Here is a 19,211-nt window from a genome sequence, read left to right as displayed (position 1 = left end):
AAGTATTGAAGAGAATCGTCTCGTTTGCTCCTCGCGGCTGTGGCATGCGGATTGATAATCCTCCACAAGCTGTGCGCAGCTGTTCTTTTGAATTAAGCCTGAAATCAGTCCTGAACGTGTTGCTGATAAGTGTGCCTCTAAATAGTTTTTCTTGATAAAAGTACTGAATAACCTTACCTCTGTTCCTCCTTCGCAGAGTACAGTCTTGGGAAAAGCCACCTGGGGGGTGTCGGCGGAACTCCTGAGTCCAGAATGTTCGGGCTCCGATCCGTTGAGGCGCGGGGAGAGCGCGCCGCCTCTTCACCCCACCAGACTCATTTACTTTGTATTTGTGTATAGCACAGTGGGAAGAAAAATAAATTTGTTTCTTTTTGGAACTGCTTCTGGTTATTTAGCGCTGGGTTCAGTCAGATGCTGGACCGCTCCTCCACCTGCGTCCTACACATAACAATAAGGAACACTCATTGGACTGACCAATACTCAGAAAAATGGGAAAGTCCAAGGAACTCAGTATAGATCTAAAAAGGAGAACTGTAAATTTAGACAAGCTGGAATGGACTCTTGGAGCCATTTCTAAACAACTGCAAATTCCAAAATCATCAGGTCAAACAACTGCACGTAAGTAGAGGTTAGTCAGATGTGTCACCACTTTACCAAGGTCTGGAAGAAGACCCAAACTGTCACCCTCAGATGAGAGGAAATTGGATAGTACGTTCAGGAACAATCCATGAACCCTCAAGACTCAGGCCTGCCATGAACTGGAAACTGCTAGAACACTAGCATCACTATCCACAGTGAAGCTAGTTTTACCTCACCATGGACAGAGAGTGCCGGCCAAGAAAGAAGCCTGTTTCAAAATCGACACCTTCAGGCACTAAAATTTGCAGCTGTCCACATGGACAAGCCAAATGCCTTCTAGACAAAGTTTTTATGGTCAGATGAGAAAAAGTTTTTAACTATTTGGCCACAATGACAAGAGGTATGTTTGGAGGAGTAAAGTTGAGGCTTTCCAACTGAAGAACACTGTACCAACAGTCACACATGGTGGTAGCATCATGTTATGGAGCTGTTTTGTTGCCAGTAGTACTGGTACATTGCACAAAGTAGGTGGAATAATGAGAAGGAGGACTACGCCCAAACCAACAGACTTGCTTGAGACCAGAGCTTTATTTCTGTTTCCTTTAAAAAAAAAAAAGCTCTTCTCATACATGATTGGGTCTCATAAGGTCAAGTTAACTTGTATGAACTCCAAGAATAATATAATAAAAAAAATTGATGTTTGCTAGTTACAAGTGTTTCACATTTTTGCAACATTTGTTAAATGCTGTCATGGTCCCATCATCATGCATGTCCCCATTTTGGCAAAGACCAGACAGTTTCATAAAAACACACATGGTAGGCTGCCAGTGAAATTTACCTGATAACAGGTACTTAGATGTCTAAATATGGACAATCTATCAAATTTTGTTGCAACAGACCAGCCATATGCCTGAGAATGCATAGTTTGTGATCACTGACAACAAAACTGCAGACAAAACTGCATTTGAAGACCGGAAAGTACAACCCCAATTCCAATTCCAACCCCATTTCAAAATGAGCAAATATTTGCACAAAAACAATAACATTTATCAGTTTGAACATTAAATATCTTGTCTTTGTGGTGTATTCAATTAAATATAGGTTGAAGAGGATTTGCAAATCATTGTATTCTGTTTTTATTTACATTTTACACAGTGTCCCAACTTCATTGGAATTGGGGTTGTACCTCATATAGTGGTGGTATAGTGTAAAGCTTTTACCTATGAGCACTTTTATGGTATTTGTTAAAGTCCAGTATTACCACCTCATTATCCATGCCTACACCAAGGCAAGACTGTCTAACTTTGAATGTATTACTTAAATATACTGTTTCTTTGTTTTTTGCAGTGGAATTATGAGGATTACCGATGAGGACTGGTATTGCTAAGGTGTATCAGTATGAATGACGGCATTAATAAAGCCCTAATGATAGCATCCCTGTAGGTCACTCTGTGTCCTTTATTACAGGAGGCTCACCAGCACTCTGAATGGTGACCACAAAAGAAGGGGATCTGAAGCCAGAGTTTCTCTGGAGCACAGTCGGAGCCTCCTGATGACACACACTCATCAAAAGTCTGAAAGACAAAAACGGTGTCTCAAAATTAATGTGCTGCCAAACAAAAACGTCTGGATTAGTTGTAATGAGGTCAAAAATATCAACCTTTTTGTCCCCTTGTTTCCTCCTACGGAGGCCTGGTCTGTAGTCATCTCCAAAACGTAAGAAGTAGTAGTATGACACCAGGCGCTCTATGGGGTCCCGCACCACATTTATGTACAGTGGCTTCCCCTTCGCCCCATACCTTCACAAAAGCAAAAGACAAACATGGTATACATTAATGGAATCCTTACTTAATTGCAAGTCCTCGCTGTAGGTAAGCAGTGCACTAATACGTCGATTGTGATTGACCGGTTGATCGCAAAGACAGTGTGGGTCAATCGCATGGCATTAAAAAAAAAAAGATGTTAGCTAATCAATCATCCATCCACACGATGGCAGTTGCCACTTGACTGACGTACAGGACAGCCAGTCTGATATCTCATCTTTTCTAACACACAGGTCACCACACATGCACGCGATATCTTTTTTTTTCCATGCAGGTCAAAGTTTGCATAGTAAACTATGTCTGCCAATGCAGAGCAAGCTAATTATCTGGTTAGCGTTCAAGCGCATTTCTTCTGAAAAGAATGGATATAAAATGAGTGGGGGAGCTGGACCAAGTAAGAAAGCAAAACCTTACCGCTTCCATCCGGAATAGGAGGATGACCTTTTTTGTTTGTTTTTAACGACAAAATCGTATTTGAAGTGAGCTTGTCTGATCTGCCACTCTACCATCACTATTCCGAAGAAAGGAAATGGAGTGGCACTTTCGGATTATTTCCCTCCGAAAAACAAGCTAAAAAAGAGAAAGGTGAAGGAACTAAAAATCACAGTTGTGGGGACTGCAATCATTTTTCTCACACCTAACTTCAAAAGTGAATGCAACCACCAAAGCATCCTTCTGGGTGAGTCACTCCATCACTAAGTGCAAGAAGTCCTTCCAAGATGGAGAAGTGATAAAAGACATTTGTTGAACCAGCGAACTTGTTGTTTCAAGACTTTAAAAACAAACTGGAAATATCTTCAAAGCTCTCCAGCTATCAAGAAGCACAGTTACACAGCGCTGTGAAGTCCTGGCCGAGGATTTGACACAGCAACTTTGGAAGGACATCACAGACTGTGAGCGTTTTTCATTGCAACTGTATGACTCTATCAATCAATCAATCAATTTTTTTATATAGCGCCAAATCACAACAAACAGTTGCCCCAAGGCGCTTTATATTGTAAGGCAAGGCCATGCAATAATTATGTAAAACCCCAACGGTCAAAACGACCCCCTGTGAGCAAGCACTTGGCTACAGCGGGAAGGAAAAACTCCCTTTTAACAGGAAGAAACCTCCAGCAGAACCAGGCTCAGGGAGGGGCAGTCTTCTGCTGGGACTGGTTGGGGCTGAGGGAGAGAACCAGGAAAAAGACATGCTGTGGAGGGGAGCAGAGATCGATCACTAATGATTAAATGCAGAGTGGTGCATACAGAGCAAAAAGAGAAAGAAACAGTGCATCATGGGAACCCCCCAGCAGTCTACGTCTATAGCAGCATAACTAAGGGATAGTTCAGGGTCACCTGATCCAGCCCTAACTATAAGCTTTAGCAAAAAGGAAAGTTTTAAGCCTAATCTTAAAAGTAGAGAGGGTGTCTGTCTCCCTGATCTGAATTGGGAGCTGGTTCCACAGGAGAGGAGCCTGAAAGCTGAAGGCTCTGCCTCCCATTCTACTCTTACAAACCCTAGGAACTACAAGTAAGCCTGCAGTCTGAGAGCGAAGCGCTCTATTGGGGTGATATGGTACTACGAGGTCCCTAAGATAAGATGGGACCTGATTATTCAAAACCTTATAACTAAGAAGAAGAATTTTAAATTCTATTCTAGAATTAACAGGAAGCCAATGAAGAGAGGCCAATATGGGTGAGATATGCTCTCTCCTTCTAGTCCCTGTCAGTACTCTAGCTGCAGCATTTTGAATTAACTGAAGGCTTTTTTAGGGAACTTTTAGGACAACCTGATAATAATGAATTACAATAGTCCAGCCTAGAGGAATAATGCATGAATTAGTTTTTCAGCATCACTCTGAGACAAGACCTTTCTGATTTTAGAGATATTGCGTAAATGCAAAAAGCAGTCCTACATATTTGTTTAATATGCGCTTTGAATGACATATCCTGATCAAAAATGACTCCAAGATTTCTCACAGTATTACTAGAGGTCAGGGTAATGCCATCCACAGTAAGGATCTGGTTAGACACCATGTTTCTAAGATTTGTGGGGCCAAGTACAATAACCAGTTTTATCTGAGTTTAAAAGCAGGAAATTAGAGGTCATCCATGTCTTTATGTCTGTAAGACAATCCTGCAGTTTAGCTAATTGGTGTGTGTCCTCTGGCTTCATGGATAGATAAAGCTGGGTATCATCTGCGTAACAATGAAAATTTAAGCAATACCGTCTAATAATACTGCCTAAGGGAAGCATGTATAAAGTGAATAAAATTGGTCCTAGCACAGAACCTTGTGGAACTCCATAATTAACTTTAGTCTGTGAAGAAGATTCCCCATTTACATGAACAAATTGTAATCTATTAGACAAATATGATTCAAACCACCGCAGCGCAGTGCCTTTAATACCTATGGCATGCTCTAATCTCTGTAATAAAATTTTATGGTCAACAGTATCAAAAGCAGCACTGAGGTCTAACAGAACAAGCACAGAGATGAGTCCACTGTCCGAGGCCATAAGAAGATTATTTGTAACCTTCACTAATGCTGTTTCTGTACTATGATGAATTCTAAAACCTGACTGAAACTCTTCAAATAGACCATTCCTCTGCAGATGATCAGTTAGCTGTTTTACAACTACCCTTTCAAGAATTTTTGAGAGAAAAGGAAGGTTGGAGATTGGCCTATAATTAGCTAAGATAGCTGGGTCAAGTGATGGCTTTTTAAGTAATGGTTTAATTACTGCCACCTTAAAAGCCTGAATCTACAGCTCAGCTGTGCATTTTTATTCAAATGGTGTTTAGCTATAACTGCAAAAGAGGAGCTGTTAACAAGACTGCCCGTGAAAGAACACACACAGGGAGAGGACATTTTTCAGTCTTTCAAAGACTTTGAGAAAACCCAGCTCCCAGTGTGCAAATTGGAGTCCATCACCACAGACGGCACACCTACAGTGATTGGCTGCGTGAACGGATTTATTGCCAAGTACAGAGAGGATGACGCTTTCCCAGACTCCCTTAATTACCACTGCATAATACACCAACACACATTATGGGCAAAAATGCTAAACATGAAAGACATAATGGATGTGGAAATGAAGATCGCCTGTTCTATTTGAGCTAAAACTCTTCAAAGATGGCTGTACCATGCGCAACTGGAGAAGGTTCACTGCGGTCTCTGAGTCGCTGCTACACAGTGATGTGAGATGGCTCAGTAGAGGGAAACTCCTGCAGAGATTCTGAAAGCTCTGTCCAGAGATAAAGGAGTTTCTCCTTGTCCACAAAAATGCAGAATACAAACAACTAAAGTGATTAGTGATCAGTGGCTACTTGACTTAGCATTTACAGTGAAGAAAATAAGTATTTGAACACCCTGCGATTTTGCAAGTTCTCCCACTTAGAAATCATGGAGGGGTCTGAAATTTTCATCTTAGGTGCATGTCCACTGTGAGAGACATAATCTAAAAAAAAAAAAAAAAAAAAAAAAAAAAAAAAAAAAAAAATCCGGAAATCACAATGTATGATTTTTTTTTAATAATTTATTTGTATGTTACTGCTGCAAATAAGTATTTGAACACTTGTGAAAATCAATGTTAATATTTGGTACAGTAGCCTTTGTTTGCAATTACAGAGGTCAAACATTTCCTGTAGTTTTTCACCAGGTTTTCACACACTACAGCAGGGATTTTGGTCCACTCCTCCATACAGATCTTCTCCAGATCTTTCAGATTTGGAGTTTCAGCTCCCTCCAAAGATTTTCTATTGAGTTCAGGTCTGGAGACTGGCCAGGCCACTCCAGGACCTTGAAATGCTTCTTACGGAGCCCCTCCTTAGTTGCCCTGGCTGTGTGTTTGGGGTCACTGTCATGCTGGAAGACCCAGCCATGACCCATCTTCAATGCTCTTACTGAGGGAAGGAGGTTGTTTGCCAAAATCTCACAATACATGACCCCATCCATCCTCCCTTCAATACGGTGCAGTCGTCCTGTCCCCTTTGCAGAAGAGCACCCCCAGAGTATGATGTTTCCACCCCTATGCTTCACGGTTGGGATGGTTTTCTTGGGGTTGCTCTCATCCTCTAAACATGGTAAGTGGAGTTGATTCCAAAAAGCTCTATTCTGGTCTCATCTGACCACATGACCTTCTCCCATGCCTCCTCTGGATCATCCAGATGGTCACTGGTGAACTTTAAACAGGCCTGGACATGTGCTGGCTTGAGCAGGGGGACCTTGCTGCCCTGCAGGATTTTAAACCATGACAGCAACAGGTGCAATTACTAAGAGGGCTTCTTAAAGAAAAATTAACAGGTCTGTGTGAGCCAGAATTCTTGCTGGTTGGTAGGTGTACAAATACTTATTTGCAGCAGTAACATACAAATAAATTATAAAAAAAAAAAAAAATAAATAAATTATTATGTCTCTCACAGTGGACATGCATCTAAGATGAAAATTTCAGACCCCTCCATGATTTCTAAGTGGGAGAACTTGCAAAACCGCAGAGTGTTCAAATACTTATTTTCCTCACTGTAGAACCAAACTGACCAACATGCTGAATGAGCTTAATTTAGAGCTGCAAGGAAAGACAAAACAGTGGTCAATATGATCATCTCAGTGTTGGACAGTATGTCCCATCACCCTGTCCTCCACAGGCCCTATGATGCATACTGTTCTTTGCTTATCAGACAGAACACAGATTTGATATGACACATACCGTTTCAAATAAACAACACGAGCAGGACACCCACTAATAAATGTCAAATCCAACATTTTTCAACCAATCACATAGCTCTACTGATCCAAGAACAGGGCAAAGGCCCGCCCATCTGAGTGCGGGCCAAGATCAGGCTTAAAACATAGGCGGGGTACTAGGTCAGGACTCTTGCATTTAGCTCCGGTGGGGAACGTTGGGTGCAAGAGTCCAGCGCTGTCGTAATGACTCATTCTGTGAAAGTATCCTTTTAATACAGCATCTGATTTTGAGGTTCGTTTTCTGTCAGTCTCTGAGTCTTCAAGTTTGCTCACCACATTAAAGTGCCGGGAGGGGATCCGAAGGCAGAAAATCCCCTACATTAGTTAATAATTTCAAACGAAAAATAGAATGTCTGGCCTCAAAGCTGTAGCGCCATAATTTGGGCAACTTCCACAATCTTGCATCAGATCTGGAGATGCAACATTAGGCAATATGAACCAATATTGCACCTTCCCCATTGCAGCAAACAACCAGGGGTTCACAGGGATGGACACTTCTGCCTTAAGTACATCACACGAGTTGACCATTCCTAATGATCTTATTGGGTGCATAATCGGTCGCCAAGTTCCACTGTGTAGCACGCAACTTCACGCTGCATGCTACACAAAGCAAACTGACAGTTACCTGTCAGAATTTGCCAAACACTTTCAAGACTTTGCTTTACTTGAGCCAGTCACTACATTTAAGTGCTACCCATTTTGTGAAGATACTGAGGTTGATTCTCCAATTCAAAACTTACAACACTGTTTTGTGATGATACACGTTGTCACATGGATTGGAATACGGTGTTATTACTATTGCATTTGTTATTATCTATCGTCCACCTGGTCGTTACTGTGAGTTTCTCTGTGAATTTTCAGACCTTTTGTCTGACTTAGTGCTTAGCTCAGATAAGATAATTATAGTGGGTGATTTTAACATCCACACAGATGCTGAGAATGACAGCCTCAACACTGCATTTAATCTATTATTAGACTCAACTGGCTTTGCTCAAAATGTAAATGAGTCCACCCACCACTTTAATCATATCTTAGATCTTGTTCTGACTACTGGCTCTTCCCAGCCCTGGTGTCCCGACAGCCTACCTGCCACAAGCTGTAGGTTGGCGAGCAGAGATTTGTACTGTGTTCTGGGCGCATTTGGCATGCATTTGGGAGCTGCTGCACACAGAATGTGTGCAAATTATTTGAGGCGGCTTCGGCCCACATTCTGGGTATTCGAACGGCGTTCATACACAGCTGTCAGAATATCTGTCCCTCCCAACTGCATTTCGAAGTTTGGCTTTTTTCCCCATTCCAGCTGATTATGCTTCATTCCTCCTCATTCGTGCCAAGTGTGATGGGGCCCTTAAGGTGAGGATGTAGGACTGGTGATAGGTTTTCAGTGGGTGGGTTGAGAAGTGGAGTAGCCCCCCACCATCCACCGAAGTGGGCAAAGAACAGATTCAGAACATCAGACAGTCATGACAGTCAGTCTATGTAACATGTATTTCACGTAAGTAATTTAGCAATCTAATTCAGATTCCTAGCTGGTCAAAAATGATCGATGAGGACACCCAGCCCCTGTGGAGAAGCTACTCCAGTGCCACTTCTAGAGACTCACTAACATCTGAGCAGACAGACATTCCAAACAGTATGTCACAACTTTTTCAACTCCAAATGTTCAAAATTTGAATGAGACCCAACAATTAGGTGAGCTAGCTTTTTGCCAATATGCTAGTTTTATTTATCTGGGCAGTAGGAAATATCTCCACCAAGAAAGTCATGTGTTTGGCTACCATTAACAGAACATCTCAAAGACTTTAATGGATTTCAATTAGGGTGACAGGAAGGCCTTGTAGCAAGGAGGGGATGATTTAATTTTGTTGTGGATCTGGATCCAGAGGAAGGGTTAGGGAAGATTTTCCTTCCCACTGTCGCCAAGTGCTTGCTCACAGGGGGTCGTTTTGACCGTTGGGGTTTTTACGTAATTATTGTATGGCCTTGCCTTACAATATAAAGCGCCTTGGGGCAACTGTTTGTTGTGATATGGCGCTATATAAATAAAATTGATTGATTGATTGATTAGTGCACAGGTGTGCCTTAGACTGCCCAAAATAAAAGGCCACTCTGAAAGGTGCAGTTTTGTTTTATTGGGGGGGATACCAGTCAGTATCTGGTGTGACCACCATTTGCCTCATGCAACATGAGGTGATGATAGTGGATGAATGGCACAACAATGGGTCTCAGAATCTTGTCACGTTATCTCTGTGCATTCAAAATGCCATCAATAAAATGCACCTGTGTTCTTCATCCATAACAGACGCCTGCCCTTACCATAACCCCACTCGATCCACATCATTGACATCAGAAAACCGCTCGCCCACACAACGCCATACACGCTGTCTGCCATCTGCCCTGGACAGTGTGAACCGGGATTCATCCGTGAAGAGAACACCTCTCCAACGTGCCAAACACCAGCGAATTCCTTTCTATATCATGCAACAGAGCGCTGTAAGGAATGTAAAGCCCAGATTGTAAATTTTGAATAAAGTCTGCGGCTGTCACATTAGCTGCGTTGCCTCTGTTCTGAACAGTCAATTGAGGCCTGGTCACACGTCACTAACAAAGGGCAACGAAGCCCAAACGAAACAAGAACTCTGGACTTTTGTTGGCATCATTTAACCTTCGCACAGCTTCGTTCCTGCAGCTGGTGCTTTGTCTGGAATTTTAAACTGTAGAAAAATTTAAACAAATGTCGCAGAAAAACCTCAATTCGTCCGTATTTCCTTTTGCTGTCGTTCTTGACTGTTTCTTATCTTGGCTTAGTTTTTGTAATGTTAGCGTTTTGTTCGACCAGCGCTCTCTCTCTCTCACACTCTCTCTCTCTCTCTGCTAAAACAAGAGACGCAAAGTTTTTAGTTTGCTTGTGACTTTAAATGCTAATATTTTCTACTTTTTTTGTGGGGGGGGGCACAGAAGGACTCTGAACTTTGCAATCTGATGTTCCCAGCCCTGACAAGGAAGTAGTGTGTCCAGCTGTACATCTGGAAACATGAGTGCCATTTGCTTTTTACCGTTTTGAGAACCGAGTGCACGTCTGCAATGCAGAATAAAAACAAAAACAAAAAACAACAAAAAAAAACAAAAAAAAAACAACGAAAGCAGGAGTGCGGCAAGGACTACATGTGACAGAACGCATACATTAAAAGCAAACATATGCAGCCAAGTACGCGCACATTTCGGGCGTACTCTAAACACAACACAACGCAGCAATATGCAACTCTACATTTGCACCGGTGTGAAAGGGACTTTAGAGTTTTGGTATTTGAGAGACTTGAGAAATTTTTGGTGTGTTTGGAGTGTGTATTATTTTGGTGGAGTATTTAGCGTGTTTGGTTAGTGTGGTGGTGGTGTTTTTTTGTTTTGTAAAAATGAGGCATCTTGTGAATGCTGAGCAAGTCCTTCAGTTTTGTTTTGAACTGGAGCAAGACGGCGCAAGATGGAGCGTGCAGCATCTGAACCAGGCAGTGAGGATTCTGATGATGAAGGAGATGATCCCTGTTTTGTTCTGGACGAGCAACCAGAGCAGGTGGATTCACTGACGTGCGCACAGATCTCCACAGCAGATCAGAATAGGCACTTTTCTTTGCAGCTTCTCCAGAACTAAGGCACTACAGAGCTCCGCCCCAGTGCCGAGTTCAACGCAGAGTAGGTTGCAGACACACACTGCTCCAGCAGTGGTTCCAGGTGCATTTTGTTTAAAGCGCTGAGGCCAACGTTAGCTTTGTTTTTCTTTCCTCTTTTGTTCCTTTTGTGCATTTGATTCCCAGGCTATTCAGTGATGGGAAAAGTGAAAGCTCATTCATCCACCTTTTCTCAACGATTTGTGACGTGGCTTTTTTCCTTCGTTCAGCTATCGTCGTATGCCATGTGACCGGCCCATTACTCTTCTGCCTCATGTTGCTAGAAAGTGTATGAGGAAGAGCTCTGCATGCACACACAGTGAGGGGGGGAGGCTTGAGAGAGAGAGAGAGAGAGAGAGAGAGAGAGAGAGAGAGAGAGAGAGAGAGAGAGAGAGAGAGAGAGAGAGAGAGAGAGAGATGCCTGCCTGTTGGCCATGGACTCAGAGAGGAGCAAATAGTTTTAATGATGAACAACAACAACAACAAAAAAGAGTCATAAAACAACATCAAAGATATATCGGCATTACAGTATTCTCCAATCTACACATCTCCTAAAATGTAGTGAGCCAAATAAGCATTCTATCCACTGTCAATTTTTCAGGTTTTCCCACCTAAAAAGAATGGAGAAGTCTGTAATTTTTATTGTAGGTACACTTCCACTGTGAGAGACAGAATAAAAAAAATAAATAAATCAGAAAGTCACACTGTATGATTTTTGAATAATTAATTTGCATTTTATTGCATGAAATAAGTATTTGATCACCTACCAACCAGCAAGAACTCTGGCTCTCACAGACCCGTTAGTTTTTCTTTAAGAAGCCCATTCTTTGTAGGTGGGTAAACCTGAAAAGTTTACAGTGGATCAAATACTTATTTGCCTTATTGTATATCTGTATAACTCACATTGTCAATGTACGGCCCAGCCCTAATTGGAACATGCACAATTTGCAAAATTGAAAGACTAAATGTCTACATTTTTTTCTTTGTTTGTTGGCTACTGGTTCAAAAGCATCAGAGGCTGTGTCACTTTCCTGTTTTGATTTAAAGCGCAATCATGTCCTCGCAGCCTACTGGAACATAGTCCTACATAGGTGTACTTTTACTTTGCAGCCCCCTCAACAAAACTATGTATTCCTATGTGAATGCCAACTTATGCTGAACGTGAATTCTGACAACACAAAGACAAGCACAGGCCACAATAAATGAGTCACTTTGTTTGGTTTGAGGCAGAGACGAATGACATAGCCAGGCCTCGAGTTTGTCGTACATGTAAATCAGATGGTTAATCAGCAATGGGGTGGCAACATTGAAGAGGACTGACCATTAACAGAACCTCGCTCACAGAGGAAGACGTTCACCATTATAATTACCTGTGATCACTGAATGATGGAGATAAGGACAACCATGCTATTAATCAACATTAAAAGCACAAATAAGCAATCAATACACAAACTTCTTTATCCGCTTTGCTAAGTGTTCCTAACTAATCAGGATATTAATGGTATTACAGGAAATTAAAGGCCTTACTTTGAAAAGTCCAGATAAGCCACATGGCCATGGTAGAAGCCAGGCTTCATCTCTCTCCAGGAGGTGACGTTCTGCACAAAGCGCACCTATGGCCAAAGATAATGGAAGCCAATTAGGTGCAGCGTCAACCTCAATCACAAGCATCAGAACAATTAGCAGCATCCATTTTTAGTTAATTTTGTTGGACAAGGGCACCATTATATTTTTGCAACAAGACAAAGAACTACTTTGTAACTACAGTATGCTGCAATGTACTCAATTGTCAGTAAAAGGTTCTTACAATAGTACTTGAACAGAAATGACATGGTTAAGTTACATTTTGTCAACTGGGTAAATACACTGAACAAAAATATAAATGGAACACTTTGTTTTTGCTCCTATTTTTCATGAGCTGAACTCAAAGATCTCAAACATTTTCTATATACACAAAAGATATATTTCTCTCAAATTCTGTTCACAAATCTGTCTAAATTTGTTAGAGAGCACCTCTCCACTGCCAAGATAATCCATCCCACCTCACAGGTGTGGCATATCAAGATGCTGATTAGACAGCATGAGTGTGCCTTAGGCTGGCCACAATAAAAGGCCACTCTAAAATGTTTCATCGCAGCACAATTCCACAGATGTCGCAAGTTTTAAGGGAGCATGAAATTGGCATGTTGACTGCAGGAATGTCCACTACAGCTGTTGCCCATGAACTGAATGTCCATTTCTCTACCATAAGCAGTCTCCAAAGGCAGTTCAGAGAATTTGGCAGTATATCCAACCAGCCTCACAACCACAGACCACGTGTAACCACATCCACATCCAGCATGGTCACCTCCATGATCATCTGAGACCAGCTACCTGGACAGCTGCTGCAACAATCAGTTTGCAGAACTAAAGAGTTTCTGTACAAACTGTCACAAACCATCTCAGGGAAGCTCATCTGCATGTCTCGTCATCCTCATCAGGGTCTCAACCTGACTGACGTTTGTCATCGTAACAGACTTGAGTGGGCAAATGCTCACATTCGGTGGGGTCTGGCATGTTGGAGAGATGTTCTCTTCACGGATGAATCTCGGTTTTCACTGTTCAGGGCAGATGCAGAAAGCGTATATGTAGTCGTGTGGGTGAGAGGTTTGTTGATGACAGCACTGTGGATTGAGTAGTCCACGGTGGGGATGGGGTTATGGTATGGGCAGGTATATGTTATGGACAATGAACATAGATGCATTTTACTGATGGTATTTTGAATGCACAGAGATACTGTGACGAGATCTTGAGGCCCATTGTTGTGCCATTCATCCACTACCATCACCTCATGTTGCAAGGATCTGTACACAATTTCTGGAAGCTGAAAACTGGTAAATGTGATCACCTGATACTGACTGGTTTTCTGACTGACCCCCCCCCCCCCCCACTAATAAAGCAAAACTGCACATCAGAGTGGCCATTTATTGTGGCCAGCCTAAGGCACACCTGTGTGATAATCATACTGTCTAATCAGCATCAAGAAGTGCTCATTAACAGATTTAGACAGATTTGTGAATATTTAAGAGAAATAGGTCTTTTGTGTATATAAAAAAAAATTTGTAGATCTTTGAGTTCAGCTCATGAAAATTGGGAGCAAAAACAAAAGTGTTGGGTTGATATTTGTGTTCAGTGTAAGTATTCAAGTATCCCCTGTGATTAGCAAGCCAAGCATAGAATAAAGACCTCAGAGAGTCAGTCGGAGAGTCAATGAATGGGTCCCCCAAATTTTTGTTAGTCTCTCTCTCTCTCTTTCTCTATATAGATCTATATCAATATATCTATATATATATATATATATCTATATATACGAGGGCTGTCCGTAAAGTATAGGTCCTTTTTATTTTTTTCAAAAACTATATGGATTTCATTCATATGTTTTTACGTCAGACATGCTTGAACCCTCGTGCGCATGCGTGAGTTTTTCCACGCCTGTCGGTGACGTCATTCGCCTGTGAGCACTCCTTGTGGGAGGAGTCGTCCAGCCCCTCGTCGGAATTCCTTTGTCTGAGAAGTTGCTGAGAGACTGGCGCGTTGTTTGATCAAAATGTTTTCTAAACCTGTGAGACACATCGAAGTGGACACGGTTCGAAAAATTAAGCTGGTTTTCAGTGAAAATTTTAACGGCTGATGAGAGATTTTGAGGTGATTCTGTCGCTTTAAGGACTTCCCACGGTGCGAGACGTCGCTCAGCGCTCTCAGGCGGCGTCATCAGCCTGTTTCAAGCTGAAAACCTCCACATTTCAGGCTCTATTGATCCAGGACGTCGTGAGAGAACAGAGAAGTTTCAGAAGAAGTCGGTTTCAGCATTTTATCCGGATATTCCACTGTTAAAGGAGATTTTTTTAATGAAAGACGTGCGGGCGGATTGCAGCGTCGGCTCGCAGCCGCCGCAACGCTCCGCCACAGGAAAAACATCTCTGTTGGAAGCCTTGAGGACAAGTTGGAACATCTCCAGCTGATAAACAATTTCTCATATACTCACTCCACTGAAAGCCATCAAAAGCCAACTGGATTTTAACAAATGGTTATCAACACGGAGGTGTTTTTCCTGTGCCGCCGCGCCGCGTCGGCTGCGTCCCGACGCGCGGACGCGCACCGTGGAAAATTCTACAGCTAGCCAGGCCCCTGTAGTCGGTGCGGACCAAGGTAGCTTAGCCGCCGTTAGTTACCCCCTGGCAGATCCCGAGCAGCCGGGAAAGCAGGCCGACTGGGTGACTGTGAGGAGGAAGCGTAGTTCTAAACAGAAGCCCCATGTACACCGCCAACCCGTTCACATTTCTAACCGTTTTTCCCCACTCGACGACACACCCGCCGAGGATCAAACTCTGGTTATTGGTGACTCTGTTTTGCGAAATGTGAAGTTAGCGACACCAGCAACCATAGTCAGTTGTCTTCCGGGGGCCAGAGCAGGCGGGAAAGCAGGCCAACTGGGTGACTGTGAGGAGGAAGCGTAGCCCTAAACAGAAGCCCCGTGTACACCGCCAACCCGTTCACATCTCTAAGAAATGTGAAGTTAGCGACACCAGCAACCATAGTCAATTGTCTTCCGGGGGCCAGAGCAGGCGACATTGAAGGAAATATGAAACTGCTGGCTAAGGCTAAGCGTAAATTTGGTAAGATTGTAATTCACGTCGGCAGTAATGACACCCGGTTACGCCAATCGGAGGTCACTAAAATTAATATTGAATCTGTGTGTAACGTTGCAAAAACAATGTCGGACTCTGTAGTTTTCTCTGGGCCCCTCCCCAATCGGACCGGGAGTGACATGTTTAGCCGCATGTTCTCCTTGAATTGCTGGCTGTCTGAGTGGTGTCCAAAAAATGAGGTGGGCTTCATAGATAATTGGCAAAGCTTCTGGGGAAAACCTGGTCTTGTTAGGAGAGACGGCATCCATCCCACTTTGGATGGAGCAGCTCTCATTTCTAGAAATCTGGCCAATTTTCTTAAATCCTCCAAACGGTGACTATCCAGGGTTGGGACCAGGAAGCAGAGTTGTAGTCTTACACACCTCTCTGCAGCTTCTCTCCCCCTGCCATCCCCTCATTACCCCATCCCCGTAGAGGCGGTGCCTGCTCCCAGACCACCAATAACCAGCAAAAATCTATTTAAGCATAAAAATTAAAAAAAAAATAAATAATATAGCACCTTCAACTGCACCACACACTAAAACAGTTAAATGTGGTCTATTAAACATTAGATCTCTCTCTTCTAAGTCCCTGTTAGTAAATGATATAATAATTGATCAACATATTGATTTATTCTGCCTTACAGAAACCTGGTTACAGCAGGATGAATATGTTAGTTTAGATGAGTCAACACCACCGAGTCACACTAACTGCCAGAACGCTCGTAGCACGGGCCGAGGCGGAGGATTAGCAGCAATCTTCCACTCCAGCTTATTAATTAATCAAAAACCCAGACAGAGCTTTAATTCATTTGAAAGCTTGACTCTTAGTCTTGTCCATCCAAATTGGAAGTCCCAACAAACAGTTTTATTTGTTGTTATCTATCGTCCACCTGGTCGTTACTGTGAGTGTCTCTGTGAATTTTCGGACCTTTTGTCTGACTTAGTGCTTAGCTCAGATAAGATAATTATAGTGGGCGATTTTAACATCCACACAGATGCTGAGAATGACAGCCTCAACGCTGCATTTAATCTATTGTTAGACTCGACTGGCTTTGCTCAAAATGTAAATGAGTCCACCCACCACTTTAATCATATCTTAGATCTTGTTCTGACTTATGGTATGGAAATAGAAGACTTAACAGTATTCCCTGAAAACTCCCTTCTGTCTGATCATTTCTTAATAACATTTACATTTACTCTGATGGACTACCCAGCAGTGGGGAATAAGTTTCATTACACTAGAAGTCTTTCAGAAAGCGCTGTAACTAGGTTTAAGGATATGATTCCTTCTTTATGTTCTCTAATGCCATATACCAACACAGTGCAGAGTAGCTACCTAAACTCTGTAAGTGAGATAGAGTATCTCGTCAATAGTTTTACATCCTCATTGAAGACAACTTTGGATGCTGTAGCTCCTCTAAAAAAGAGAGCTTTAAATCAGAAGTGCCTGACTCCGTGGTATAACTCACAAACTCGTAGCTTAAAGCAGATAACCCGTAAGTTGAAGAGGAAATGGCGTCTCACTAATTTAGAAGATCTTCACTTAGCCTGGAAAAAGAGTCTGTTGCTCTATAAAAAAGCCCTCCGTAAAGCTAGGACATCTTTCTACTCATCACTAATTGAAGAAAATAAGAACAACCCCAGGTTTCTTTTCAGCACTGTAGCCAGGCTGACAAAGAGTCAGAGCTCTATTGAGCTGAGTATTCCATTAACTTTAACTAGTAATGACTTCATGACTTTCTTTGCTAACAAAATTTTAACTATTAGAGAAAAAATTACTCATAACCATCCCAAAGACGTATCGTTATCTTTGGCTGCTTTCAGTGATGCCGGTATTTGGTTAGACTCTTTCTCTCCGATTGTTCTGTCTGAGTTATTTTCATTAGTTACTTCATCCAAACCATCAACATGTTTATTAGACCCCATTCCTACCAGGCTGCTCAAGGAAGCCCTACCGTTATTTAATGCTTTGATCTTAAATATGATCAATCTATCTTTGTTAGTTGGCTATGTACCACAGGCTTAAGGTGGCAGTAATTAAACCATTACTTAAAAAGCCATCACTTGACCCAGCTATCTTAGCTAATTATAGGCCAATCTCCAACCTTCCTTTTCTCTCAAAAATTCTTGAAAGGGTAGTTGTAAAACAGCTAACTGATCATCTGCAGAGGAATGGTCTATTTGAAGAGTTTCAGTCAGGTTTTAGAATTCATCATAGTACAGAAACAGCATTAGTGAAGGTTACAAATGATCTTCTTATGGCCTCGGACAGTGGACTCATCTCTGTGCTTGTTCTGTTAGACCTCAGTGCTGCTTTTGATACTGTTGACCATAAAATTTTATTACAGAGATTAGAGCATGCCATAGGTATTAAAGGCACTGCGCTGCGGTGGTTTGAATCATATTTGTCTAATAGATTACAATTTGTTCATGTAAATGGGGAATCTTCTTCACAGACTAAAGTTAATTATGGAGTTCCACAAGGTTCTGTGCTAGGACCAATTTTATTCACTTTATACATGCTTCCCTTAGGCAGTATTATTAGACGGTAGTGCTTAAATTTTCAGCTTTATCTATCCATGAAGCCAGAGGACACACAGCAATTAGCTAAACTGCAGGATTGTCTTGGATGATGGATGACCTCTAATTTCCTGCTTTTAAACTCAGATAAAACTGAAGTTATTGTACTTGGCCCCACAAATCTTAGAAACATGGTGTCTAACCAGATCCTTACTCTGGATGGCATTACCCTGACCTCTAGTAATACTGTGAGAAATCTTGGAGTCATTTTTGATCAGGATATGTCATTCAAAGCGCATATTAAACAAATATGTAGGACTGCTTTTTTGCATTTACGCAATATCTCTAAAATCAGAAAGGTCTTGTCTCAGAGTGATGCTGAAAAACTAATTCATGCATTTATTTCCTCTAGGCTGGACTATTGTAATTCATTATTATCAGGTTGTCCTAAAAGTTCCCTAAAAAGCCTTCAGTTAATTCAAAATGCTGCAGCTAGAGCACTGACGGGGACTAGAAGGAGAGAGCATATCTCACCCATATTGGCCTCTCTTCATTGGCTTCCTGTTAATTCTAGAATAGAATTTAAAATTCTTCTTCTTACTTACAAGGTTTTGAATAATCAGGTCCCATCTTATCTTAGGGAGCTCGTAGTACCATATCACCCCAATAGAGCGCTTCGCTCTCAGACTGCAGGCTTACTTGTAGTTCCTAGGGTTTGTAAGAGTAGAATGGGAGGCAGAGCCTTCAGCTTTCAGGCTCCTCTCCTGTGGAACCAGCTCCCAATTCAGATCAGGGAGACAGACACCCTCTCTACTTTTAAGATTAGGCTTAAAACTTTCCTTTTTGCTAAAGCTTATAGTTAGGGCTGGATCAGGTGACCCTGAACCATCCCTTAGTTATGCTGCTATAGACGTAGACTGATGGGGGGTTCCCATGATGCACTGTTTCTTTCTCTTTTTGCTCTGTATGCACCACTCTGCATTTAATCATTAGTGATCGATCTCTGCTCCCCTCCACAGCATGTCTTTTTCCTGGTTCTCTCCCTCAGCCCCAACCAGTCCCAGCAGAAGACTGCCCCTCCCTGAGCCTGGTTCTGCTGGAGGTTTCATCCTGTTAAAAGGGAGTTTTTCCTTCCCACTGTAGCCAAGTGCTTGCTCACAGGGGGTCGTTTTGACCGTTGGGGTTTTACATAATTATTGTATGGCCTTGCCTTACAATATAAAGCGC

The 19,211-nt window shown here is 42.2% G+C and overlaps 1 protein-coding gene across 1 annotated transcript in view; it reads right to left on the bottom strand.

The window, feature by feature from the left end:
• hs2st1b (heparan sulfate 2-O-sulfotransferase 1b) overlaps positions 1-19,211 on the bottom strand; it is an 81,226-nt gene that overhangs the window by 29,675 nt on the left and 32,340 nt on the right. The window contains exons 3-5 of the mRNA XM_034180712.1: positions 12,323-12,408; positions 2,240-2,378; positions 2,056-2,153 (exon numbers count right to left, since the gene is read on the bottom strand). Coding sequence (XP_034036603.1) covers positions 2,056-2,153; positions 2,240-2,378; positions 12,323-12,408 — 323 coding nt within the window. The remainder of the gene's footprint in view (positions 1-2,055; positions 2,154-2,239; positions 2,379-12,322; positions 12,409-19,211) is intronic.

Source organism: Thalassophryne amazonica, chromosome 10 (assembly GCF_902500255.1).
Source record: "Thalassophryne amazonica chromosome 10, fThaAma1.1, whole genome shotgun sequence".
Taxonomy (NCBI): domain Eukaryota; kingdom Metazoa; phylum Chordata; class Actinopteri; order Batrachoidiformes; family Batrachoididae; genus Thalassophryne; species Thalassophryne amazonica.
The sequence above is the reverse complement of the archived record's forward strand: the minus strand, read 5'-3'. Positions and strand labels throughout refer to the sequence as shown.